Source organism: Oncorhynchus tshawytscha, linkage group LG04 (genome assembly GCF_018296145.1).
Source record: "Oncorhynchus tshawytscha isolate Ot180627B linkage group LG04, Otsh_v2.0, whole genome shotgun sequence".
Lineage (NCBI taxonomy): Eukaryota > Metazoa > Chordata > Actinopteri > Salmoniformes > Salmonidae > Oncorhynchus > Oncorhynchus tshawytscha.
Genome location: NC_056432.1, coordinates 14,719,878 through 14,745,701, shown reverse-complemented (window position 1 = coordinate 14,745,701; position 25,824 = coordinate 14,719,878). Strand labels below are relative to the sequence as shown.

Genomic DNA, 25,824 nt, shown 5'->3' with positions numbered 1-25,824 from the left:
ATTGGTCAAATTGGAGAAGCCTGGGTTCCCTTGTCATCCATGAATACACACCACTGGATGTTAGGCCTGAGGCAGTTGCCTTTTTCTGCCTCATGGTAAGTCTGCCAGAGCCTACCATCAGCCTCCAAAAACTCCATGCTTGAAGGCTCTATGGAAGGGCCTGTTACATCTTCATTTGTTAATTAAGGTTCTGGGTGTCAAGGATTTTCAGCATTTCATGAGTGTGTTTTTCTAGCAGGCCCTGCACTTGGATGGGAGGAGGCACTCCAAGTGGGCTCTCTTGGGTCATTATTCCAGTGACCATCTCAGTAACAGCCTTTCACACACACTGTTTTGATTGGTCTGCATGCCAGGACTACATTCAGCTGCACTCAGATACTGCCTCCTCAACAGAAATTCTTCGCCAGGCTTTGTCCACTGGAGAGGAGAGAGACAGCCACCTGTCCTCCGCATTCACACAAACCCAAAGGTTGGTTGCAGAGCAAAGTCCCCCAAAAAACGGGATCAGTGAAAGCTGTCACCTTGGATATGCAGAGTTAGCTTCACACAAAGGCTTTCTGTGAGTAGTGGCACAATATTCTCAATGACTCAATATAGCTGCCTCAATGGTGCAATGTTATGTCTTAACCCATAGCTTCTCAAATACAGAATGCCTCAATGGTGCAATGTTACGACTTAACCCATAGCTTCTCAAATACAGAATGCCTCAATGGTACAATGTTATGTCTTAACCCATAGCTTCTCAAATACAGAATGCCTCAATGGTGCAATGTTCTGTCTTAACCCATAGCTTCTCAAATACAGAATGCCTCAAATGTGCAATGTTATGTCTTAACCCATAGCTTCTCAAATACAGAATGCCTCAATGGTGCAATGTTCTGTCTTAACCCATAGCTTCTCAAATACAGAATGCCTCATTACTCTCATTGAGTGTTTCCTCTAGACAAAGAGGCAATGAGGAAGCCTCTAGAGTGTGTGTGTTTGTATATATCTGTGTCTGTCTGTGTGCGTGCGTGTGTGTGAGTGAGTGGTTTGAAGGGGCTGGTCTGTGCAACAGGACGTGCTCAAGCTACCAATGATCCTCACCCTGGAAGTATTTTTCTAAGTCTCTGCCTCATTCATGACCTGTTACCAGAGCCAGGCCATTGCGGAATAGACACAGATGGATTACCTGCTTGGGCCTGATCAAATATCTTTATTTGACTGACGGTGAAATGCATACTTACGGGCCCTTCCCAACAAAAATAATAAAATAGAAGGTAGGAATAACGATAGTCAAGTTATGTACAATAAATACACAGAGAGTAACGATAACTTGGCTATATACACGGGGTACCAGTACCGAGTCAATGTGCAGTAGTATGAGATAAATAAAGGAAAGATATTTACATATGGGTAGGGGTAAAGTGATAAGATCTTAGTGATTCCATTGTAAAAATAACAAGAGGGCTATAAACATAAAATAATGGTCTTGCCTATTCACTCATAATGGCTTACATTTACCATTTCCCAAGGAGAGAGCTACTGAATATATTTTATTGCTTGGACCAAGCCTCCTTGATGTAGGGGCTTTGACCTAGTGCCTTGATGGAGTTACCAACAGGTCAATGTTTTAGGTGGAATACAGTGTGTATTACTGTTATATTCTGTTGCGTAGAAAACAGCATTATACTATTTGTAATTCTTCATCTGTGAACTATAGCTGTACCATTCATTCATGGTTTAGGTTACAGTCTTGAGTAGTGTAGAAGAAAAAGAAACGCACACCTATTAAGACGAGGTGTTGGCTAGCGGAGTAGAAAACTTGAAAATAAAAGAGAGCCGCACACTCTAGGAGCTCAGATGCAACAATTTAATTACCAACGTTTCGACCGCCAAGCTGTCTTCATCGGGATATACAGTCTTGAGTAGGGCATCTATCAGAATAGCTCAGTCCCTCTCACTGAGTTTCAGCTGCTGCTGAGACAGACAGAAACCACAGAGGCATTAAATTAAATAACCTTCAGACAAAGCTCATACAAAACAAAGGAGTCCCACTCACACTGTGGAGCCAGAGGATGTTACCTTCATCTGCCGATAAACAGTATGACTCAGTTGTTTCTCTAAAGGATTGTAAAGGTTAGTGTCCGTGTTGTGTGTGTTAAGAGGAGTTACTGTAAGAGCACTAGACAAGGCCTGCTGGGCCTCCAGCAGCTGTGATGTGGCTGTGCAGGTCAGCTGTTTCTCTGGCCCTGGGCCTGCTCCATACACACACAAACACACACAAACACAAAGGATGAAAACATATTCAGCAACACTTGTGAGGCAAATTAGAGTCCAGACAGACAACTGCGACTTCAAACCCGGCCCCTGCATGACCTGTACATGTTGTTTGTGCTGTGTGCTCTGTATAGTGACCTGCATGTGTGCATGATTAGAATGGCATAATGTGTCAAGTCACCTGTGACCTCATGCATTTTTTGAGTCAGTGTTGTTGTGGTTTTGTTCTCTTGCCTTTGCTGTTGGCGACCCACTTTCCTCCAGTTTTCAATCATTTTTATGGCCGCTCTGGACCACTCCTCTAGAGTTAATGTGTCGCAATACCAGTGATTTTCCGCAGAGAGTAGGGCATGCAGGGACTAGTCTGGAAAACCTGAACCTAGACAAAACAGTGACTAGTGTCTGGTTCCAATGATGTAATTGCTCTGTGCCAAAAGAGTTCGTCACTGACTACATCACTACTTAATTTTCCCAAAAAAAGCTTATTACAAAAAAGCTTATTTCTCTCAATTTTTGTGCACAAATTTCTTTACATCATGGTTTGTGAGCATTTTATCTTTTGTCAAGATAATCCATCCCCCTGACAGGTGTGATATCAAGAAGCTGATTAAACAGCATGATCATTACTCAGATGCATTTTATAATAAAAGGCCACTCTAAAATGTGCAGTTTTGTCACACAACACAATGCCACAGATGTCTCAAGTTTTGAGGGAGCGTGCAATTGGCATGCTGACTGCAGGAATGTCCACCAGAGCTGTTGCCAGAAAATTTTATATTAATTTCTCCATAACCCACCTCCAGCATCGTTTTAGAGAATTTCTGTCTGTAATAAAGCCCTTTTGTGGGGAAAAACTCCTTCTGACTGGCTGGGCCTGGCTCCCAAGTGGTGGATTAGGCTAAAATCCCCTTTCACTGTTTGTCCAGCACAAAAAGTCTGTTTTTACTGCAGTCCTCATCCCTATAATATACTGCATGTATTCAGTGAGAGAAAACGTTGATTCCTTCAGTAAAGGAAGATAAAATGAAAGGGAGATACCTTCATGCATCTTCTTGTGATGTGCTTGGTCAGGTTGAGTGTGACCTACAAGCCGTCCGGTTGTTCAGTCTCTCACCTTGGTGTCCATCTCTCCCAATCTCTCTCCCAGGCCTGACTTGACCTCTGACACCTCCTGTTGGAGACTGATGATCTGCTGTGCCCTGGCGCTCACATCACCAGACAGCTTGGCAATGCTGGCAACACACCTGAGAGTGCTGGAATGAGACAGGAAAGACAGCTGTCTTTACCATTACAATACAGTGCACTCCCACCTGGGGCCCATATACAGTATAAACGTTGCATATGCACAAAATAGGCCCCAAAACATCCGTGCTCCAGTTTTCAAGCAACACTACGTTCGATAAATCCAATGGAAATGAATGTACTTCTAGTGTACCAAAATGTAAACTGTCTGTGTGATCGAGGCATCACACCAACAGTGTTATTGCAATTTGGTACATTCATTTCCAATGGAGCGCTGCGTTTGCCTTGCAGCATTGTGTTGCAGAGGCAGTTGCAGGGCGTTGTGTGTGTGTTGCATACATTGGATTTATCGAACGTATGCAACAAAACTGTGTGCGTAGACGGCTTGACAGAAATGGTAGGATAAGGTGGATGTTGAACACATCCAGATGATGCTGCATACCATTTAGCTCTATGACACTGTAGGTGTGTCTGGGCGTTAGTGTTACATTTACACAATGGTTATAAATGAGGCCCCTGGCCTGACTATCTCTGGCAACCATGCAGAAAGTTTCATGGAGTCAACAATTAGCCCATGTCAGCTAACATTTTTTAGATTGCTAAATCTAGCCAGCTGTCTAAACATGTAGTAATCACAGTCGAATTGATTTTGATAGTCACTCTCACTCAGATATCATGTTAAAAATGGCTTACATTTCTCTCCACCCTATGGCAAAATGTGTAGAATTGCATGAAATGAGTTATACAATTTCAACATTTTCTCTCCTCCCCATGGATAATGTGTAGAATTGCATGAATCTAGCTTATAACGGAAACATTATTTCTACGCCCTGAGGCAAAATGTGTAGAAATGCAGGAAAATAGCTAACACTAAAAATATTTCTGTCCACTTTAAAGAAAGAGAAGAATTCTGCTTAAGGCCCCAAAAAGGCTAGGGACAATCATAATGAGTTCATATTTTTTGTGGCCCTCACCCCCATCAAAGTTGCCCATCCATGGTTTAGACAGATTAGAATGTTAGACAAGCAAGGCAATTATAGTTGCCTAAATAAGTACACAGTTCATATGAATAACCCAAATGTGTTTTCACCATGCATGAGATAATAATCAGCAATGCGGGGGAAAACACTCCACTAGGGATATGCAAATTCATTGAATTGTTCACATAAATCTTTATGACCACAAGGCACCTTTTGAACATTGATGTAAAGCTCTACCTTGAATGAACTCACACTAGCAGCTTCTTTTCAGATCCCCTTGGTGTGTGCTGTATAGCTCTATGGTTATTTGATTGATATTGTCAAGCACTTTTAACAACACAAACAGTGCTTTAGCTAAATGTATTGTGTCATCACCTAGCTTTCCCACTGTGCTGGTTATGAAGCACTTTGTGGAGAGCAGCGATGAGAGGTTTAAGGATACTTTTTACATTTTAAGATTTTTTAGGAAATGTGTGTCATAATGGCTATATTGCAATAAACAGTCATTATTCATCTATTTGAAATACATATATTTCTCAAATGTTCTTCCGACATGTGGTGTCACTTCTTTGCAGTGGTCATCCCTCAACCGACAACAGTGCAAGCGGATTTGTTGTGCTCTCTGACATAATACAATGATATTTCTCTGTCATAACGTATATTTATGATAACTTCTTTTCTCACCCCACTGATCTTACATTGTTGTTTACCTGGTACTCACTCTAAGTTGTATTTGTTTACAAGAACAGCAGATAGGCCTATCCCACCTCATGTAGGCTATTTCTAGAGATCGTCATGCCTCACGACTATCCATTTACATTAACAATCACTTGTTGAACCATTCAAATGTGTCAAGCTGCACTCACTCCATATCACATGGCTGCGCCCTTGCAGATAAACTCAGGGAATATTGAGCATGACAGTATGCCAGTTTGATTAACTTTATCACCTCTTATCACCTCTCTTGTTCTATGTAGAGGAGTCAATTCCTGGTTCTGGCCTATTGCTTCTCTCGCTCTCTCTTACACATATACCAATTAGGTGATCATTTATAGTTTTAATTTCAGATAGTGTCATGTCAAATATTTTGTCAAAATAAAAAAAAACATTGGTATTGAACAAATTTTGCAATCCCCTGTCCCCTGTGTTCATGAGGGCATTATTGTGTTTTTATCTGTTGGAGCTATCTATTTCATACACACAACTCTGTTATTACACCAGTTCTTCATCTGAGCAGCACGATTGGCAACTGTTCCAGAACTCATTGATGTTTATTGAATGTCATAAACATGTCTGCTTACTTATGAGGACTAAGCCATAAGCTCTGAATGAGATTCAGTGAGGCTTTGCTCAGTGCAGTATAATCAAATCAGCCTGATCCGGTGGAGCGAGAGAGAAAGAGAGAGAGAGACTCACGTAGAGAGACACTTAACACTCTTTTGTCTCTGACCTCACTCTCCTATACGGCCCACTCTTATGTTGCTACCACTTCAGATGATTGATCAAGGCCTGTGTCACGGTCTTTGAATGAAGTAGACCAAAGTGCAGCGTGGTGAGCGTACATATTCGTTTTTATTAGGATGACGCCGACAAAAACAATAAACAATACAAAAACAACCGTGAAGCTTAAGGGCTATGTGCCACAAACAAAGTCAACTTCCCACACAAAAAGGAGGGAAAAGAGCTACCTAAGTATGGTTCCCAATCAGAGACAACGATAGACAGCTGTCCCTGATTGAGAACCATACCCGGCCAAAACACAGAAATACAAAAACATAGAAAATAGAACATAGAGTGCCCACCCAAATCACACCCTGACCAAACCCAAAATAGAGACATAAAACACATTGAACTGATGTAAACATCATACTTTCAAAATCTTAGCTAGCAAGCTAGACAAGCAGTCATCATCCAGAATCATGTCGACAGTCTACAGGCAAATCCTTTTCAATCCTTTTCATATGAAGAGAAATTATAGATAAACGTATCAGTGCTCATCGGCCATTGGACATAAACATTACACAACAATTTCGCAAATTCAACAATGAGAGATTTGGAAGGAAACATTATGATATTTACATGATCAGTCCAATCAAAGATACTGTAGATATAATGTGATTTGACATAATTTTATCTGTAGCCAATGATCTTGAGCCTTCAAGCATTGCAAAGCAATCACTAGCCTGCTATTCAGTGACGTGGGTGTGTTGTCTAAGGGTCTCTTTTCCTAGCTTAAAAGGAAAAACAATCACATGCCATGGGCCAGAAAGGTTGAATACATTGACCATGCTGTCAATCCAGCATGACTTCTGCCGTGTTCAAAACAACTAGAAACTTGGAACTGGGAAATCTCCGACTTCAGTGAGTTCAAGACAACTGGGAACTCCGACTGGGAAATTTGTTCTGAATGGTCATCCAACTTGGAATTCCAAGTCGGGAACTCGGCCCTCTTCGACCTGAAGATCACTGACATCATGATTCAACCCTGTTTTTTTCCCAGAGTTTTCAGCTGTCTTGAAAGCACCATAAATCTAGAGAATGCAGACTTCGATGACAAAGTTTGATGACAAAATGTGACCACAATAGGGACCGCTGCGCCACGTTCCTGTTCAAGTGACCACAGCACAACAAGGTGAGTCCAAAAATGTCTTTATGTAATATAATATGCCAGGGAGATATGTATACTGTAGCTAAGAAAGTAATACTAAATGTATGTTGTGTAGCAAGCTGTTAGTAAGTCCATGTGCCTCACCCTAATAAGTTGGTCCCTTTCCCCCTCAGAACTTTGTGATACACTTGTAGCCTATAGCCTGTTTTAGAGAAATGTCATCATTGAATATTGTAAGAGCTTTCATTGTCTGCTTATATGACCCCTTTATTTATCCTACAGTTCTGACTTGGTGGACAGAGAGAATACTGTAAGAATGGCCCATTTTCTGAATTTTGTCATCTCCTCCTCATGGACTACACCAGATTTGCCAGTTCTTGATGTGAGATGTTACCCCACTCTTCCACCAAGGCACCTGCAAGTTCCCTGAGATTTCTGGGGGGAATGGCCCTAGCCCTCACCCTCCGATCCAATAGGTCACCCTCCGATCCATGAGATCTGGGCTCTTTGTTGGCCATGGCAGAACACTGACATTCCTGTCTTGCAGGTAATCACGCACAGAACAAGCAGTATGGCTGGTGGCATTGTCATGCTGGAGGGTCATGTCAGGATGAGCCTGCAGGAAGGGTACCACATGAGGGAGGAGGATGTCTTCCCTGTAACGCACAGCTTTGCGATTGCCTGCAATGACAACAAGCTCAGTCCGATGATGCTGTGACACACCGCCCCAGACCATGACGGACCCTCCACCTCCAAATTGATCCCGCTCCAGAGTACAGGTCATTCCTTCGACGATAAACGCAAATCCGACCATCACCCCTGGTGAGACAAAACCGCAACTCGTCAGTGAAGAGCACTTTTTGCCAGTCCTATCTGGCGATGTTGTTGCCGGTGATGTCTGGTGAGGACCTGACTTACAACAGGCCTACAAGCCCTCAGTCCAGCCTCTCTCAGCCTATTGCGGACAGTCTGAGCACTGATGGAGGGATTGTGAGGTGTAACTCGGGCAGTTGTTGTTGCCATCCTGTACCTGTCCCGCAGGTGTGATGTTCGGATGTACCGATCCTGTGCAGGTGTTGTTACACATCAGCTGTCCGTCCTGTCTCCCTGTAGCGCTGTCTTAGGTGTCTCACAGTACGGACATTGCAATTTATTGCCCTGGCCACATCTGCAGTCATCATGCCTCCTTGCAGCATGCCTAAGGCATGTTCACACAGATGAGCAAGGACCCTGGGCATCTTTCTTTTGGTGTTTTTCAGAGTCAGTAGAAACGCCTCTTCGGTGTCATAAGTTTTCATAACTGTGACCTTAACTGCCTACCGTCTGTAAGCTGTTAGTGTCTTAACAACCATTCAACAGGTGCATTTTCATTAATTCTTTATGGTTCATTGAACAAGTATGGGAAACAGTGCTTAAACCCTTTGCAATGAAGATCTGTGAAGTTATTTGGATTTTTACGAATTATCTTTGAAAGACAGGGTCCTGAAAAGAGGACGTTTATTTTTTTGCTGAGTTTCTATACAAATGATTTGCTAAAATATAGATTTTGGCCTTTACTACTAAAGCCCATAGAAACGCATCTGATAACACATTAATAAATGGCAAAAAGGACAGTAAAAATTTTTATCATAAGAAACAATCTGGCCCTTCTTTGGACACTGTGTTAACAAACCTCCAAACGAGCTTCAACGCCATACAACACTCCTTCCTTGGCCTCCGACTGCTCTTAAATGCTAGTAAAACAAAATGCATGCTCTTCAACCGATCGCTGCCCGCACCCGACTAACATCACTACTCTGGACAGTTCTGACTTAGAATTCCCCCTCAGGAGACTGAAAAGATTTGGGCATGGGTCCTCAGATCCTCAAAAAGTTATTCAGCTGCACCCTCGAGAGCATCCTGACTGGTTGCATCACTGCCTGGTATGACAACTGCTCGGCCTCCGACCACAAGGCACTACAGAGGGTAGTGAGTACGGCCTAGTACATCACTGGAGCCAAGCTTCCTGTCATCCAGGACCTCTAAACCAGGCAGTGTCAGAGGAAGGCCCTAAAAATTGTCAAACCCTCCAGCCACCCTAGTCATGGACTGTCCACTCTCCTATCTCACGGCAAGCAGTACCTGAGAGCCAACAGCTTCTACCCCCAAGCCATAAGACTCCTGAACAGCTAATCAAATGGCTACCCAGACTATTTGCATTGCCCCCACCCTCCTCTTTATGCTGCTGCTACTATCTGTTTATTATCTATGCATAGTCACGTTAACTCTACCTACATGTACATATTACCTCAATTACCTCAACTAACCGGTGCCACCGCACATTGACTCTGTGCTGGTACCCCCTGTATATAGCCTCGCTATTGTTATTTTACTGCTGCTCTCTAATTATTTGTTTCTAGATTTTTTTTTTTTTACTTATCTATTTTATACTTAACCCTTATTTTTCTTAAAACTGCATTGTTGGTTAAGGGCTTGTAGGTAAGCATTTCACTGTACAACCCCTGTTGTATTAGGCACACGTGACAAATCAAATTTGACTTGATTATTTTTTACCCTTGGCCATTTTACCACGTTGTGTGATGCTCTTTACCTCTGCTTTATCAACAAAACAAAAACAATAACAATGGCCATGGGGCGGACAGTGGCACTGTTTCCCCTACTGCAGACTCCATCTTTAAAGATGCTGGTTCATTTTCCAACGGGACAGAAGGAAAGACAGGGGGATTTCTCATTTGGGCAATAGTCCATCCTCTGTCTTCTTTCCTCTGTCCGCTCTCCTCCGTGACCCAGAAATCGATAATTGGTTGAGTGGTCGAGGAACGTGTCAATTCGTTAGTAGGTAAATGGAAGACGGTCCTTCCCTCCTCAATAGCCTCCTTTTGGTGAGGAAGCACAAGTATATCTTATCTGAGTCCTTCATGGAAGAGTTTTGAAATCTACCACACCACTTTTGAATGAGCTATTGTTTTCTCGAAGGAGAAAAGCATGCCAACATTTTAAAACCATATGCTACTTATCCTTTTCTCTATAAAATGTATTGCACAACTTTATACATTTGTTTTTATCACTTTATACATTTATTTGGGGTTTCCACCCTTAATGTCATTTGCCTGATAACACGGAGTGGAAAATGAGTTTCTCATTTCATACAAGCACATTTTCATCCACGTTCACTCTCCTCGCCACCGCTCCTCAATTAACTTTGACGGAGCAGAGGATGCAAAAGTTGAGCAAATCGAATCGAGAAAAGGCCAGTCTGTCTCCAGGTCTCTGCACCATCCATAGTCTGAGAAACAACCTTTACATGTGAGTTGAAGTTGTAGCAGTTTGGATGAAGTATTTAGGTTATTTCTAAAGTGTGTCAATTGTGATAGGGGTTGAAGGTGATGTGCTTCAGGTCCACTCAATGAACAAGCAGTTCATCAGATCATCGACATGTGTCTCACCTCATATCCCCAATGTCCTCAGGTGATACTGAATTCCCTCACCAATAAATCTTGGCCTCCTTGGCCTGTCCGTCATTTATTGGCAGTGAAACTGCACCAGATACAATATTGTTCCTCACAATCCCCATTTTAATGCCATCATCTAGGTGTAAAAGCAATGTGTGTTTTAAAGAGTGCGTGTAAGAAAGATAAGAGGGAAAAAGAACAAGACAGACAGACGGACGGACGGACGGACGGACGGACGGACGGACGGACGGACGGACGGACGGACGGACGGACGGACAGACAGACAGACAGACAGACAGACAGACAGTGAGAGAGCGACCCTGTCTGACTTGGTTTGTGTACATAGGCAAGAAGAGTGATATCCAGGTCATACAGACACCGATGTTGAGACGAGGCCAAGGGACAAGTGTTAATGAGGAATCTTACAGGAATTCAAATCAAATCCAATTGTATTAGTCACCTGCATCGAATACAACAGGTGTAGACCTTACCGCGAAATGCTTACTTACAAGCCGTTAACCAACAATGCAGTTCAAGCAATAGAGTTAAGAAAATATTTACTAAATAAACTAATGTAAAAAATACAATTAAAAATAACACAATAAAATAACAATACTGAGGCTGTATACAGGGGGTACCGGTACCAGGTCAATGTGCGGGGGTACAGGTTAGTCAAAGTAATATGCACATGTATGTAGGGGTAAAGTGACTATGCATAGATAATAAACAGCGAGTAGCAGCAGTGTAAAAAAAAGGGGGGGTCAATGCAAATAGTCTGGGTAGCCATTTGATTAACTGTTCAGCAGTCTTATGGCTTGGGGGTAGAAGCTGTTAAGAAGCCTTTTGGACATAGACTCTATGCTCCGGTGCCGCTTGACTGGAGTGGCTGGAGTTTTTAGCAATTTTTAGGGCTTTCAGAAGACAAAAAGCAGATGCACCTCTGTCAAACAACTGCTTGCACCAGCGGATATTTATGGTAAACCTGAAGTAAGAAATGCTTAAATAACATTAACAAAATCATTAGAAATGGTTGGAAACATAAAGAGAATCATAGTATATTTCCACTGGGTATGCCTATCGCACAACCAGAATTACTTACATGTTGTTAAACAAGTTGCAATATAACTTGTAATATAAGGTATAATATAAGTTGCTTAAAGCCTACTGACATATTGAATCACATTCCACACAATATTGAGGTTTACTATAAGGTGCCTGGCATCGTGGTTGGAGTTTCAGCACAGCTAAAGTTACACAATGCAAGATTAGGGCAATCTTCCAATGGGAGCCAGCAGCTGTTCAACGTGATGATTCTGGAGCTCACCCAAAATGGTCATCTGAGTGCCTTTCTCTCAGACAGCAGAGAGGAAAGGATTAGGTAAGACATCAAAAGGCTTAATTTATTAGGATGATATTGATTACACAAACCTCTTGCAAAATGCTAAACATAATCTGTAGCATATCAGAAATCCCAGACCTAGGGCAACATCACTAATATGTTGCTAGGACATTGTTAATGTGGAAGGCAACCTGTCTGCCTAGAGAGACGAATCAATGGCATCAATTATGCAATGCAATCAGGACATGTAGATAATTTACACCCACTGACATGGGTTGACCAGGTGGAGGCGCTTCGCAGCTTTTAATATGTTCAGTCTTCATTACATGAAATTGATATTGAAAATACAAAAAAAATTGTAAATAGTAACAACCAAAGCATAGCAAGTTATTAAAAGCCATAGTATGTTTATTTGTTGTCACTTGTCTCCAATGTGGTTGTTCTGTCCAAGCAGCCTGTGTGAACTTCACAATTATTGCACGCGCAACGGCTTCCGCTCCATCATTTTACTGTTTGACAGCTACACACCACGTTTGTCATGAAATTCACACTTCAGCTGCACATATTCCGGGAAGACGCGCTCCCGAAGAACAATACACACACACACACCCTTTGTCAATGCGGCTCCTTGCCGCTGGAAATTGATCAGTAGAAGTACTGCTCTAGCCTATCATTAACCAACGGTGACATTCAGTAAGCTGCGCGCTCAGACTGGCAGGTTGCTGTACTAGCACTATGGAGGACAACCCCAAGGATGATAGCGCCACGAAGGGACAGGAATCGATTTCCTACCAACGAAGGATGTGGAAGAATTTCCAAGACAAAACCAAACCGTTTTTGAGCCCCAAATTGGGCTCTGGGCGTCGCAGTCCCGACAGTAAAAAGGAGACCGGGATATGGATGTTTAAAAGAAAAAAGAAAGAGCTAGACCGTTTCTTTTCGTCCTCACAGCCCAATCTCTGCTGCTCTACCCCGGCGCCTTTCCTGGCTGACCAGTCCCTCGGTGGTACAGCGCCTGGGAGCAGCAGCACCGGGCAACCTCTGCATCAGCTACTGGGGGCCGATGGAGCGTCCGCGAGCAAGCCAGAGCTAACGGGACATGACAGCCCGAAGCTCATTGTCTCCCATTTAATCCTGTCCCATCAGAAGAGCTCCTCTCTCGGCTCTGCATGCTTCGAGAAGCTGGTAGTAAAATCTTCGGTCGTTGGGGAGGAGGAACAGTTGCGCAAAAATGCCAGTGATTCTGTGAGTAGGCTAACATGAATATAAACACCGTGCCACACATCTCCAAAAGCGACCTTCAGGATATTTGTGAATAAATATTAATTTACATTTTCATAAAATGGAAAAGGCAGTTAAAGTGTCAGTTTATGGATAATCACCATTGTTATTGTGCAATTTGAACTCAGCTTAAACACAATATACATGCTCCAAACATAGGTGGTTATTGTAGGCTAACAGCAGTGGAGCCTCCTCAGAGGAGGAAGGGATCACATCCTACTCAGTGAATTTCATAACTTTTTTCATGTTTCATAATTTGCAGATAAAACTATACAAAATATATTCAAATCACCAAATACCTGATTTAAAAACACTGTTTTGCAATGAAGGTCTAAAGTAGAACTCAACAGCACTCTCTGGGGTAGCACCACAGTGTAGCCGGAGCTGTCCCCCTCTGGGTACACTGACTTCAATTCAAAATCTAGAAGGTTCATGGTTCTCACCCCCTTCCATAGACTTGCACAGTAATATGATGACTTCTGGAGGACGTCCTCCAACCTATCAAAGCTTTTGCAGCATGAACTGACATGTTGTCCACCCAATCAAAGAATCAGAGAATTAATCTAGTACTCAAAGCATAAATTTAAGCTAACTAGTTAGCTAGCTAGTATTGCAGTGCATGAAATGTGGTGAGTAGTTGACTCAAAAAGAGAGAAAGTCAATAGTTGAACAGTTTTTAACAAATTAATTTCCTCAAAACGTAAGAAAAAGCAGCAGAGTGAGAAAGAGATCTAGCTATATTTCATTGTATTTTTTAACTTTCACTTACTTAGCTAGCTAATGCAGCTAACTAATTTAGCCTACCCAACACCTGGCTCAAGCAGAGAGGAATGCTATTTATGTTAGCTAGCTGGCTAGCCAATACTGGAACTCTTCCAAGTCAAGGTAAGCTTCTGGTTGTATTAATTTATTGCCACTGGGGCCTGCCGGTGTAACTTCTAAACTGCTTGCTGTAAACTCTATTGCATGATGGTAGCGTGTTTACTAACACATTAGTTCTAGTAGATATGCTGATTATGACTAATATGGTTAGCTAATATGGTGAAATTGACAACAATGTAGGCTGTGGTGAAAGGCAGACAGCTGTCTGTGACCAGGCAGAAAAACATTTCCAAGCCACACCTTCATACCATAACCGCTGTGGCTTGGAAAGGTTTTTCTGCCTGGTCAAAGACAGCTGTTGTGCACTGAAGTCCACAAGCAAAAAGAAAAGGTGAGAGGAGGAGAGCGTGTAAATGCAAGTGGGACTTAAACAACAAGCAAAGTGATCATGCTGTGCTATGCTATGAAAGTGAACTGTGTGTGCCGGTGGTGATCAGCAGTGTATTCATTCTGCCGATTCTGTTGAAAAACGTTTCTTAAACAGAAGCAAACAGAACGAAACTGGGATAAATCCACCTGAATTTGTCCAATAGAAACACTTGTTTGCAACTGTTGGACTAATAATTACACCCTAGATCAGCTAGATGCAGGCAAGAGTGTGCAATATGGCATTGAATGTGCCACAGCCTTTCACCATGATCATTCCAATTTGTCTCTTGACCATGTTATACACTTTCATTCATAGACTAGGTTGTAGCAACATCATGATGGGTATGTGAACATTTTGAGTCATGTGGTAGCTTCAACCTATTGCAGTTACACTGTGCTGGGTGAATGGAATCTGAATGACAGTCATCCAATATGCTGTTACAGAATTAAGGCTAATCTTAAACTGCACCAACCGCCACTGGCTAATTTCACACTATACAGTTGCATCCCATGGTGAAACATCTGAAGCCTTTCACTTTCAATGGAAGGAAAGCTAGAGATGCCAATAGTGTGCAACTGCAGTCCGCAATTCGAGGCATTCCTGCATCTGCAGGACCACCCCCCTTTCGGGAACCCCATTGGTTCCTGCATAAACACCCTTGCTAACTAGCGGGAGTGACACCGGTAGACTGGCAGGAGCGGGAAAAAGGTGACCGACAGGCAGGACCGAAGGACACTGTCTACCGATCGTCCCCGCCTCCCGCTAGCACAGCAGACCGGAGGCTAGGGCGACACCATGTACTAGCTAGCATGATAGTAAGTGACACTGTGTGTTAGCCAGGTTGATAGTTAGTGACACCGTGTACTAGCTAGCGTGATAGGTAGTTAGCACACGGTGTCGCCCCCGCCTCCCGCCTGTTGTGTACCGGTGTCCTCTTTAGGACTGGCTGGCTAAGCTAGCACACAGTGTCCTACGCTCCCTCCTGCCGAACACCTGCTCTCGCTGTCTTTAACGGAACTGCGGGAAAACAGTTCCTGACAGGAATGCCCACATGCAGGAATGCCCTAAATTGTGGGCCTCAATTTCACCCTTTTCAGAGTTGCGGATTGGGCAGGGGACCTTTGAGCAATGTTTTATTTGAACAGGGCTGGACTAAAGTTGCGAAAAGCTGAAGGAGTGACCAATTAAAGCTCACCATAGCTTCCAACCTCTTCTGGATTGTCTGACAATGGCTGTTGATACTTATCACTACCTAGCTTGCTTGCTAGCTTGTTAGCACCCACATCAGGGTGAGGCTATCTGGCTAGGGGACTGCCGGTTGCATAGTGTGATGGCCTAGATCCTTTGAACACGTTAATTCGGATAGCCATGCTAGCGTCGCCCTCATGTCGGTGCTAGCAAGCAGGCTAGGTATCAACAGCCAATCCAGTAGGTGCAGAAAACTATAGTGAGCTTCGATTGGTCTATTGCAACACGATATTGTGGAGTATGCGACAAAAGTTCAGCTTTCCCCAACTTAAGTTCTGGTCAAGCTCCCAATGGTCCCCGCCCTCTTCGCTTCCCTTCAATGAAAATTAATGGGGCTCCATTGTTTCATCGCCCCCAATTCGTTCAAAGGATCTCTACCGTAAACGGACGGAAAGGACAGGTAGACTAAATGCAAGTTTCAGTGACGTGATGCACAACCAGTCAGGTAACTTGCTTTGATGTCAACGCCATCATGGTAGGCCTATTGTCCACTCTCAATTTTGTGGCTGTGAATGTTAGGCTACTTGTGGCAGAACATGAATTGCCTTTAATTCCCATCTCATTATTACACTTCCACAAAATCTAATGGGGAAAGAAAGCTTATCTTGGGAGGGTCCTATGCCTACAATTTATAGGAACTTTTTGAACCCTGCTGTAGACGAGGTCCATTCATCCAAGAGTAGACTCCCACCTCTCCGCAGTGTTTCTGGCTTTAGCCTCTACAGAACAGTAGACTTGTTGTATACAACTCAGTCTGACATCCAGGTGCTTGTGTAAGCGATTTGGCACACATACTAACTGAAGTGCACTTTTCCCCTGTGCCAAGGACCTCTTATCCATTTAATCTTTGAGACACACTGCATTCAGGTGACAGGGTGAAGGGTACTTCAAGAAAAAGGATCTGAATTGACATTTTAGTCATTTAGTAGACACTCTTATCCATAGCGACTTACAGCCCTTCTACAGAAAAGCCATCAGATGGCATTTCCATCAGCCATTGAGGGAATGTTTCCTTTGAAGCTTCAAAGTTGCAAAGTAATGGAGGGGGTTTTGCCTGGGCACTGTGCCCAGGTTAATTATTTTTGAAATTTGTTTTATTTAAAATGTATTTAAATAGGCAAATCAGTTAAGAACAAATTATTATTTACAATGACAGTAAACCCTGGCCAAACCCAGACGACGCTGGGCCAATTGTGCAACGCCCTATGGGACTCCCAATCACAGCCGGATGTGATGCAGCCTGGATTCGAACCAGGGACTACAGTGACACCTCTTGTACTGAGATGCAGTGCCTTAATGAGGACACATTGGTGACACAAAAGGGCCTCCAAGAAAATAAATGATACCATACAGCCGAAAAATTGATTGATAATTGCTTTCCATAAATGTACATATATTTCATATTCTTATAATCGTAGTGTGGTACTGTCATTAACCACCCATGGACTATTTCATAATAATAGACTGTTCCACCCTGACAGAGTTGCATTCCAATGCTTCTTGCGATATGATTGTAAACATGACTTTCATTGAAATTAAGCTGCTACAATGAGGCGCTTTCAGAGCAGTGGCAGAGAAAAGAAAATTAAAGAAAGATTTAATTTAAACAGAAAAATTACATAAGTTAACGCATTTCTTTCGTAGAAATACAGGTGCTGCTGATAATACTGCCACCGTCGTCGAGGCAGAGGACATATGTGTAGTCCATGTATGCTTAGATGGCGCTGCAGCAGAAGGCAGCCGTTTTAGGGGTTGATGACAAATTCTGCTATTTTGTGTTTTTTTACACTCATCGTAACTTTTTTGATACATAAGGCGTCATTTTCTATGCTCGGACTGGGCCATATGCTCGGACACGCCTACCCGTGACGTTTTTCCCCTTTTTTCTCGTGACGATTTAAACCCCCCAGGCAAAAAAGTAGGTATCATATTCAAGAGTACCAATACAACATTTCACGATACGTGCATATTTAGTGATATAAAGACGGCCTCACTTCTACATGTGATCAAATGTACAGTTAAAGCTCTTAAAATAGTAACTCGCGACGACAGGCTCTTACCAGCTCCTCACTTGTCATAGTCATCACATCGAAAATCTCTCTCCGTTTAGGTCATGTAGGCAAGTGTTTGTTTATTTAGTTGCCATGACACCCATACCTATGAAAGCCAACTAGGATCAAAATTAAGAAATTAGGTTTCCTGCTGGGGGACGGAGATCCGTTGTCGAAATGAGAAAATGCGTTTTTCAATTGGCAGATTTGGAATCAAATGCAGACATTGCGATGCGATTCAGGATCAATAAATGGATTCAAGATCAATAAATGTTGTTGACATATTAAACCAATATAAATTAAATGCATTACTTTGATCGATGCATTGCAAATTATTTCAATTTGATTTGATTGATTCTGTCTTGTTTAAATGCCATTCATGGTGCACTAGACACATTTGACCTTTAAAGATGACCAGTAGATGACAGTATTTCCCTGATATGAGAAGCTGACACCCCCAGCAGGTCAGTGAAATTCACCATTTTATCCAGGAACACGTTTCAATAATTAAACAGAAAGAAAACTAGAGACCGCTGCAAGTGGCCGAGTTCGATAACCATTTGTGTTTGTGTCCAATGTGTCAAATATGTTATGTAAGAAAATCCAAACAACAGAAAAAAATTGCCAGTTGGCACAGTGTTATAGGACACCTTCACCTAAACAATCAAGTAGGTATGCAGTGGGCAGTGAAGATTTTACTTAAATAGCATCCGAGAATAGCCGACGTTGCATTAATGTCTCTGCCACCATTTCCTATGACCGAAAATAGCTTCTGGACATCAGTGATCACTAATCTCGATTTGGTTGAAAATGTCAAGGAGTCGGCAGCTCTGGACCTTCTGCGCACTCCGGACCAGGCCCTATTCCCTGGGACTCGAAATAGGAACCAGCGGAAAAAAGAGAAGCATGCGAGGCGGCATCCTGACGAGACCACGTCGGCAAGAAAATAGACTGCCATTGTCCTATGTTCTTTTTGTTTTCTGTATTTTACCCCCTTTTTCTCCCAATTTCAATCACGATCTTGTTTCATCGCTGCCATTCCCCAATGGGCTCGGGAGAGGCGAAGGTCGAGTCAACACCCGCCCGCCTAACCCAGAAGCCATCTGCACCAATGTGTCAGAGGAAACACCGTTCAACTGATGTCAGCCTGCGGGTGCCCGGCCCTTCACAAGGAGTCGCTAGAGTGCAATGAAACAAGACGACACTGGGCCAATTGTGCGCCGCCCTATGGGACTCCCTGTCACGGCCGGTTGTTTTGTATTCGTATTTATTATGAATCCCAATTGCCAAAGCAGCAGCTACTCTTCCTGGGGTCCAGCAAAATTAAGACAGTTAATACAATTTAAAAAATATTACAATACATTCACAGATTTCACAACACACTGTGTGCCCTCAGGCCCCTACTCCACCACTACCACATATCTACAGTACTAAATCCATGTGTATGTATAGTGCGTATGTTATTGTGTGTGTTTGTCTGTGTCAATGTTTATGCTGCTTCACAGTCCCCGCTGTTCCATAAGGTGTTTTTTTAAATCTATTTTTAAATCTAATTTTACTGGTTTTGTCAGTTACTTGATGTGGAATAGAGTTCCATGTTGTCATGGCTCTATGTAGTACTGTGTGCCTCCCATAGTCTGTCCTGGACTTGGGGACTGTGAAGAGACCTCTTGTGGCATGTCTTGTGGCATATGCATGGGTGTCCGAGCTGTGTGCCAGTAGTTTAGACAGACAGCTCGGTGCATTCAACATGTCAATAGCTCTCACAAATAAAATAAGTGATGAGGTCAATCTCTCCTCCACTTTGAGCCAGGAGAGATTGACATGCATAATATTAATATTAGCTCTCTCTGTACATCCAAGGGCCAGCTGTGCGGCTCTGTTCTGAGCCATTTGCAATTTTCCTAAGTCCTTATTTGTGGCACCTGACCAGACGACTGAACAGTAGTCAAGGTGCGACAAAACTAGGGCCTGTAGGACCTGCCTTGATAGTGTTGTTAAGGCAGAGCATCGCTTTATTATAGACAGACTTCTCCCCATCTTAGCTACTACTGCATCGATATGTTTTGACCATGACAGTTTACAATCTAGGGTTACTCCAAGTAGTTTAGTCATCAACGTGCTCAATTTCCACATGATTTTTTACAAGATTTAATCGAGGTTTAGGGTATAGTGAGTGTTTTGTTCCAAATACAATGCATTTAGTTTTAGAAATATTTAGGGCTAACTTATTCATTGCCACCCACTCTGAAACTAACTGCAGCTCTTTGAGTGTTGCAATCATTTCAGTTGCTAATGTGTATAGTGTTTAGTCATCTGCATACATAGGCACTCTGGCTCTACTCAAAGTCAGTGACATGTCGTTAGTAAAAATTGAAAAAAGCAAGGGGCCTAAACAGAGACCCTGGGGAATTCCTGATTCTAACTGGAATATATTTGAGAGGCTTCCATTAAAGAACACCTGCTGTGCTTTTTTAGACAAGTAACTCTTTATCCACATTATGGCAGGGGGTGTAAAGCTATAACATACATTTTTCCAGCAGCAGACTATGATTGATAATGTCAAAAGCTGCACTGAAGTCTAAGACAGCCCCCACAATCATTTTATCATCAATTTCTCTCAGCCAATCATCAGTCGTTTGTGTAAGTGCTGTGCTTGATGAGTGTCCTTCCCTATAAGCATGCTGAAATTCTGTTCTCAATTTGTTTACTGTGAAATAGCATTGTATCTGGTCAAACACAATTTTATCCAGAAGTTTACTAAGGGTTGGTAACAGGCTGATTGGTTGGCTATTTGAGCCAGTAAAGGGGGCTTTACTATTCTTGGGTAGAGGAACAACTTTAGCTTCCCTCCAGGTGTCAAGTGTCAGTGTGCAGCGGGTAGGACGGAGTCAGGCGCAGGACACAGAACTGAGTAAAAACGTACTTTACTCGAATAAATCACAAACTAATTCCATACAGGAAAATCGACACAGCTCGACACAAAAGAGCGACCACTTAAGAACAAACGAGTACAAAACCATGTAGGAACCAGAGGGTTAAATAGGGAATAAATATTAACGTAATGGAAACCAGGTGTGTACAATCAAGACAAAACAGATGGAAAAAGAAACGTTGATCGTGGCAGCTAGAAAGCCGGTGAACTCCCCCCCCCCTTGACGCGCGGCTCCAGCAGCACGCCGACACCGGCCTCGGGGACGACGAGGTGCAGGACGATCCGGGTGGAGACGGTGAAATTCCTGCAGTAAGGAATGGTACAGGATGTCCTCCACCGGCACCCAGCATCTCTCCTCCGGACTGTACCCCTCCCACTCCACGAGGTACTGAAGGCCCCTCGCCCGACGTCTTGAGTCCATGATGGCTCGCACAGTATACACCAGGGCCCCCTCGATGTCCATATGGGGTGGAGGAACCTCCCACACCTCAGACTGCTGGAGCGGACAAGCCACCACTGGCCTGAGGAGAGACACATGGAACGAGGGGTTAATACGGTAATTAGGAGGGAGTTGTAACCTATAACAAACCTTGTTCAATCTCCTCAGGACTTTAAATGGCCCCACAAACCGCGAACCCAGCTTCCGGCAGGGCAGGCGAAGGTTTCGGGTCTGCGGTGGCAGTCGGCACTCGCCTTCTGCCGCCTGATGGACCGTTGTAGACGCACATGAGCAGCGTCCCATGTCGCCTCTGAGTGCCGAAACCATTCATCCACCGTAGGAGCCTCGATCTGGCTCTGATGCCACGGTGTCACGACCGGCTGATAACCCAGCACACACTGAAAAGGGGATAGGTTAGTAGAATGGAGAAGGGAGATTTGGGCCATCTCCGCCCAGGGGATAAAAAGCGACCACTCCCCCGGCCGGACCTGGCAATATGACCGCAGAAGCCTACCCACATCCTGGTTGACTCTCTCCACCTGCCCGTTACTCTCGGGGTGAAAACCTGAGGTGAGGCTGACCGAGACCCCCACGCGTTCCATTAACGCCTTCCAGACGTGAATTGGGGACCCCAATCAGAAACTACATCTTCAGGTACCCCGTAGTGCCGGAATACGTGGGTGAACAGGGCCTCGGCAGTCTGTAGAGCCATAGGGAGACCGGGAAAAGGAAGGAGACGGCAGGACTTATAAAACCGATCCACAACGACCAGGATCGTGGTATTACCCCATGACGGGGGAAGATTCGTCACGAAATCCACCGAAAGGTGTGACCATGGTCGTTGTGGAACGGGAAGGGGCTGTAATTTCCCTCTGGGCAGGTGTCTAGGTGCCTTGCACTGTGCGCACACCGAGCAGGAGGAAACATAAACCCTCACGTCCTTAGCTAACGTGGGCCACCAGTATTTTCCAGCAAGACAGCGCACTGTCCGACCGATGCCAGGATGACCAGAGGAGGGTGACGCGTGGGCCCAACAGATCAAACGATCGTGGACATCAAATGGAACGTACAGACGCCCAACTGGACACTGTGGGGGAGTGGGCTCTGCACGTGACTCCCGCTCGATGTTCGCATCCACCTCTCATCCCACCGGTGCCACCAGGCAAGAAGCTGGAATTATGGGAGTGGGATTCGTGGACCGCTCCTCCGTGTCATACATCCGGGACAGTGCATCTGCCTTCATGTTTTGGGAACCTGGTCTGTAGGATAGAGTGAAAACAAAGCGGGTGAAAAACATGGCCCACCTCGCCTGGCGAGGGTTCAGTCTCCTAGCTCCCCAAATGGGGCGGCAGGGTAGCCTAGTCGTTAGAGCGTTGGACTAGTAACCAGAAGGTTGCAAGTTCAAATCCCCTAGCTGACAAGTTACAAATCTGTCGTTCTGCCCCTGAACAGTTAACCCACTGTTCCTAGGCCGTCATTGAAAATAAGAATTTGTTCAACTGACTTTCCTAGTTAAATAAAGGTCAAATAAATGTACTCCAGATTTCGGTGGTCAGTCCAAATGAGGAGAGGGTGTTTAGCCCCCTCAAGCCAATGTCTCCATGCCTTCAAAGCCTTGACAACAGCCAACAGCCAACAGCTCCCGGTCCCCCACATCATAGTTTCGCCTCTTTGAAAAGGAAGCGAAGGGGCGGAGCCTTAGTGGAGTACCCGAGCGCTGAGATAGCACAGCCCCTATCCCAGCCCCAGCCTCAGATGCATCCACCTCAACTATAAATGCTAACGAGGGATCAGGATGAGCCAGCACAGAGCATTCAGTTGACTAAAAGCCCTGTCTGCCTCAGCTGACCACTGCAGTCACACTGGTCCCCCCTTCAGCAAGGAGGTAATGTGAGCAGCTACCTGACCGAAACCCCTCCCGGTAGCAGTTGGCAAACCCTAAGAACCGCTGCACCTCCTTTACCGTGGTTGGAGTCGGCCAATTACTCACCCCTGACGTACCCTGGGAAGGAGATGGACTGTTGGAAGAACAGACATTTCTCAGCCTTGACTTACAGGTCATGCTCCAACAGTCGACCAAGCACCTTGCGCACCAGAGACACATGCTCGGCGTGTGTAGCGGAGTATATTAGAATGTCATCTATATACACCACTACACCCTGGCCGTGCAGGTCTCTGAAAATCTCATCTACAAAGGATTGGAAGACTGATGGAGCATTCATTAACTCGTACGACATGAGGAAATACTCATAATGCTGTCTTCCACTCATCCCACTCTTCCACTCATCCCCCCTTGATACGCACCAGGTTGTAAGCGCTCCTGAGGTCCCATTTTGTGAAGAAGCACGCCCGCGCAATGACTCTGTCATACTGGCTATGAGAGGTAGTGGGTAACTGTATTTTACAGTGATCTGATTAAAACCTCGGTAGTCAATACACGGGTGCAATGCAAGGCCGATGACAAACAATAACGCACAAAATAGAGAGGGAAGCCAGAGGGTTAAATAAGGAACATTAATTAATGGAATAGAAACCAGGTGAGTATAATAAAGACAAAACAAAACGAAAATGAAACATGGATCGGTGGTGACTAGAAAGCCGGTGACGTGACATATGGCAAGTCGGATAAGATCAAATTGTATAGTAAACATATAAACAACAACATTCACACATGACAGATACAAATGCTTACACAGTATACACAAGATAAGTGTCACAAAAATCTATTAGAGCCGTACCATACAAGATAAACACAAATCACACCAAAAAATCATATTTTAAAGCTGTACTGATACCAGTACAAAACTGTTAATGGCTTTCTTGATTTTAAGAGGTATTTCTTCAAAAACACAAAAAGCAACATGTGATAACATGAAACTACACATGTGAAAACGTGATCACATGTGAAGTGTTCCAAAAACACGTTTTCACATGGTTTCACAAGTGAAACTTCATGTAATGTGATTTTCCACATGTGAAATAATGTGTTTGTTTTTTTGTAAGGGAAAGACCAGAGTCTGCATCATAATGGCAGTATTACATATTGGTGGTTCAGTCTGGGCTAGTTTTTAAAAATGATTATTCCTTTACCCCTCTTGCATGTCTCAGAGTGCATTTTCGTTTCTCCCTACAATTTTACCACTGACCTGCACAACTCTCTAGGGTATTCTGACTTGCCCATATGAGGGAGCTGAACCAGGACACTAAACTAAATGTTATGACAGGCTCAATAAAACATTAAAATAAAAAGTAAACTCCACGAACCCCGCTGGCTTGCCAACTTCAACATGCCATCAACCAGCTTCCTCCATTCCTGAAGAGGTTGGCTTTAAGCATCCTCATCAATACCTACTCAAACCCCGCTGCCTTGCCAACTTCAAATCTGGTTTCAGCTACATGGAACTCTCTCTCCATAGTTATTATACTTAAAATAAATTAAACATATTGACCCATCCAACCCACACCCATCTATACAGAGGAAAAAAGTAACTTTGTTTTACACTTGAGTTTTTTACAGCTATTTTGTTACATACAGTATACACTGAGTATAACACACATTTGGAACACCTTCCTAATATTGAGTTGCACCCCACCCTTTGCCCTCAGAACAGGCTCAATTCGTAGGGCATAGACTCTAAAAGGTGTCGAAAGTGTTCCACAGGGAAGCTGGCCCATGTTGACTACAATGCTTCCCACAGTTGTATCAAGTTGGGTGGATGTCTTTTGGGTTGTGGACCACACACGGGAAACTGTTGAGCGTGAAAAACCCAGCAGCGTTTCAGTTCTTGACACAAACCGGTGCGCCTGGCATCTACTACCATACCTTTTTCAAAGGCACTTAAATCCGAATGGCACACATACACAATCCATATCTCAATTGTCTCAAGGCTTAGTTATCCTTCTTTAACCTGTCTCTTCCCCTTCATCTACACTGCTTGAAGTGGATTTAACAGGTGACATCAATAAGGGATCATAACTTCCACTGAATTCACCTGGTCAGTCTGTCATGGAAAGAGCAGGTGTTCTTTGTTTTGTCTGCTTAGCGTACATTGTTCATATATTTTACAGACATAGTATTTTTATATACAGTATTAAATGACATAAATATAGTTTGATATAAACAACACACATTAAAAGGTACTCATGTATACAGGTACATGATGTATGGTGTTTTCGATCATAACTGTTAGAGATCATGAGATTTTAATCCCAGCCCTCAGTTGCTCTGTCCATTCCACCTATCTCAGTAGACCACCCTTTCTTGGTTTCCATGTGCCATATATATTTCAACTGTGCTGTGATGCCCGACATGAGTTCTGAACCTTTCTAATCTCATAGTACCCAAAGATTGTAAATGAAAGATTAATATTTTTGCCAATTGTATTATATTGTTAATTGACTGACTGTGGCTTTTCAAATCTCCCAACAGTGCTATTTGTAGGGTTAGGTTTTGGCTGAATGTTGAGATTTTTCAGCCTCTATTAAACCTTTGTTTCCTCATATCTCTCAGAACATTCAATTCCTTAAAGACTAAATAGAACATTGTGGGCCTTTGGCCTTGCTGTGCAGGGACCCAAAATGCTGGTGTGTGTGTGTGTGTGTGTGTGTGTGTGTGTGTGTGTGTGTGTGTGTGTGTGTGTGTGTGTGTGTGTGTGTGTGTGTGTGCGCTGTCTGCGACATTTCACGTTTTTTAAATGATTCTCCGAGCTCAAGGTTTGAGCTAACACACTAAATTAAA

The 25,824-nt window shown here is 43.6% G+C and overlaps 1 protein-coding gene across 1 annotated transcript; it reads left to right on the top strand.

Annotated features, from left to right (window-relative positions):
* The first annotated feature begins 12,390 nt into the window (after positions 1–12,390).
* On the top strand, positions 12,391–13,224 carry zgc:194908 (uncharacterized protein LOC797835 homolog). Its single transcript, XM_024415808.2, has one exon. It carries the CDS (start codon positions 12,616–12,618, stop codon positions 13,141–13,143), a length of 528 nt encoding a protein of 175 aa, XP_024271576.1. The 5' UTR covers positions 12,391–12,615; the 3' UTR covers positions 13,144–13,224.
* The last annotated feature ends 12,600 nt before the right edge of the window (positions 13,225–25,824 follow it).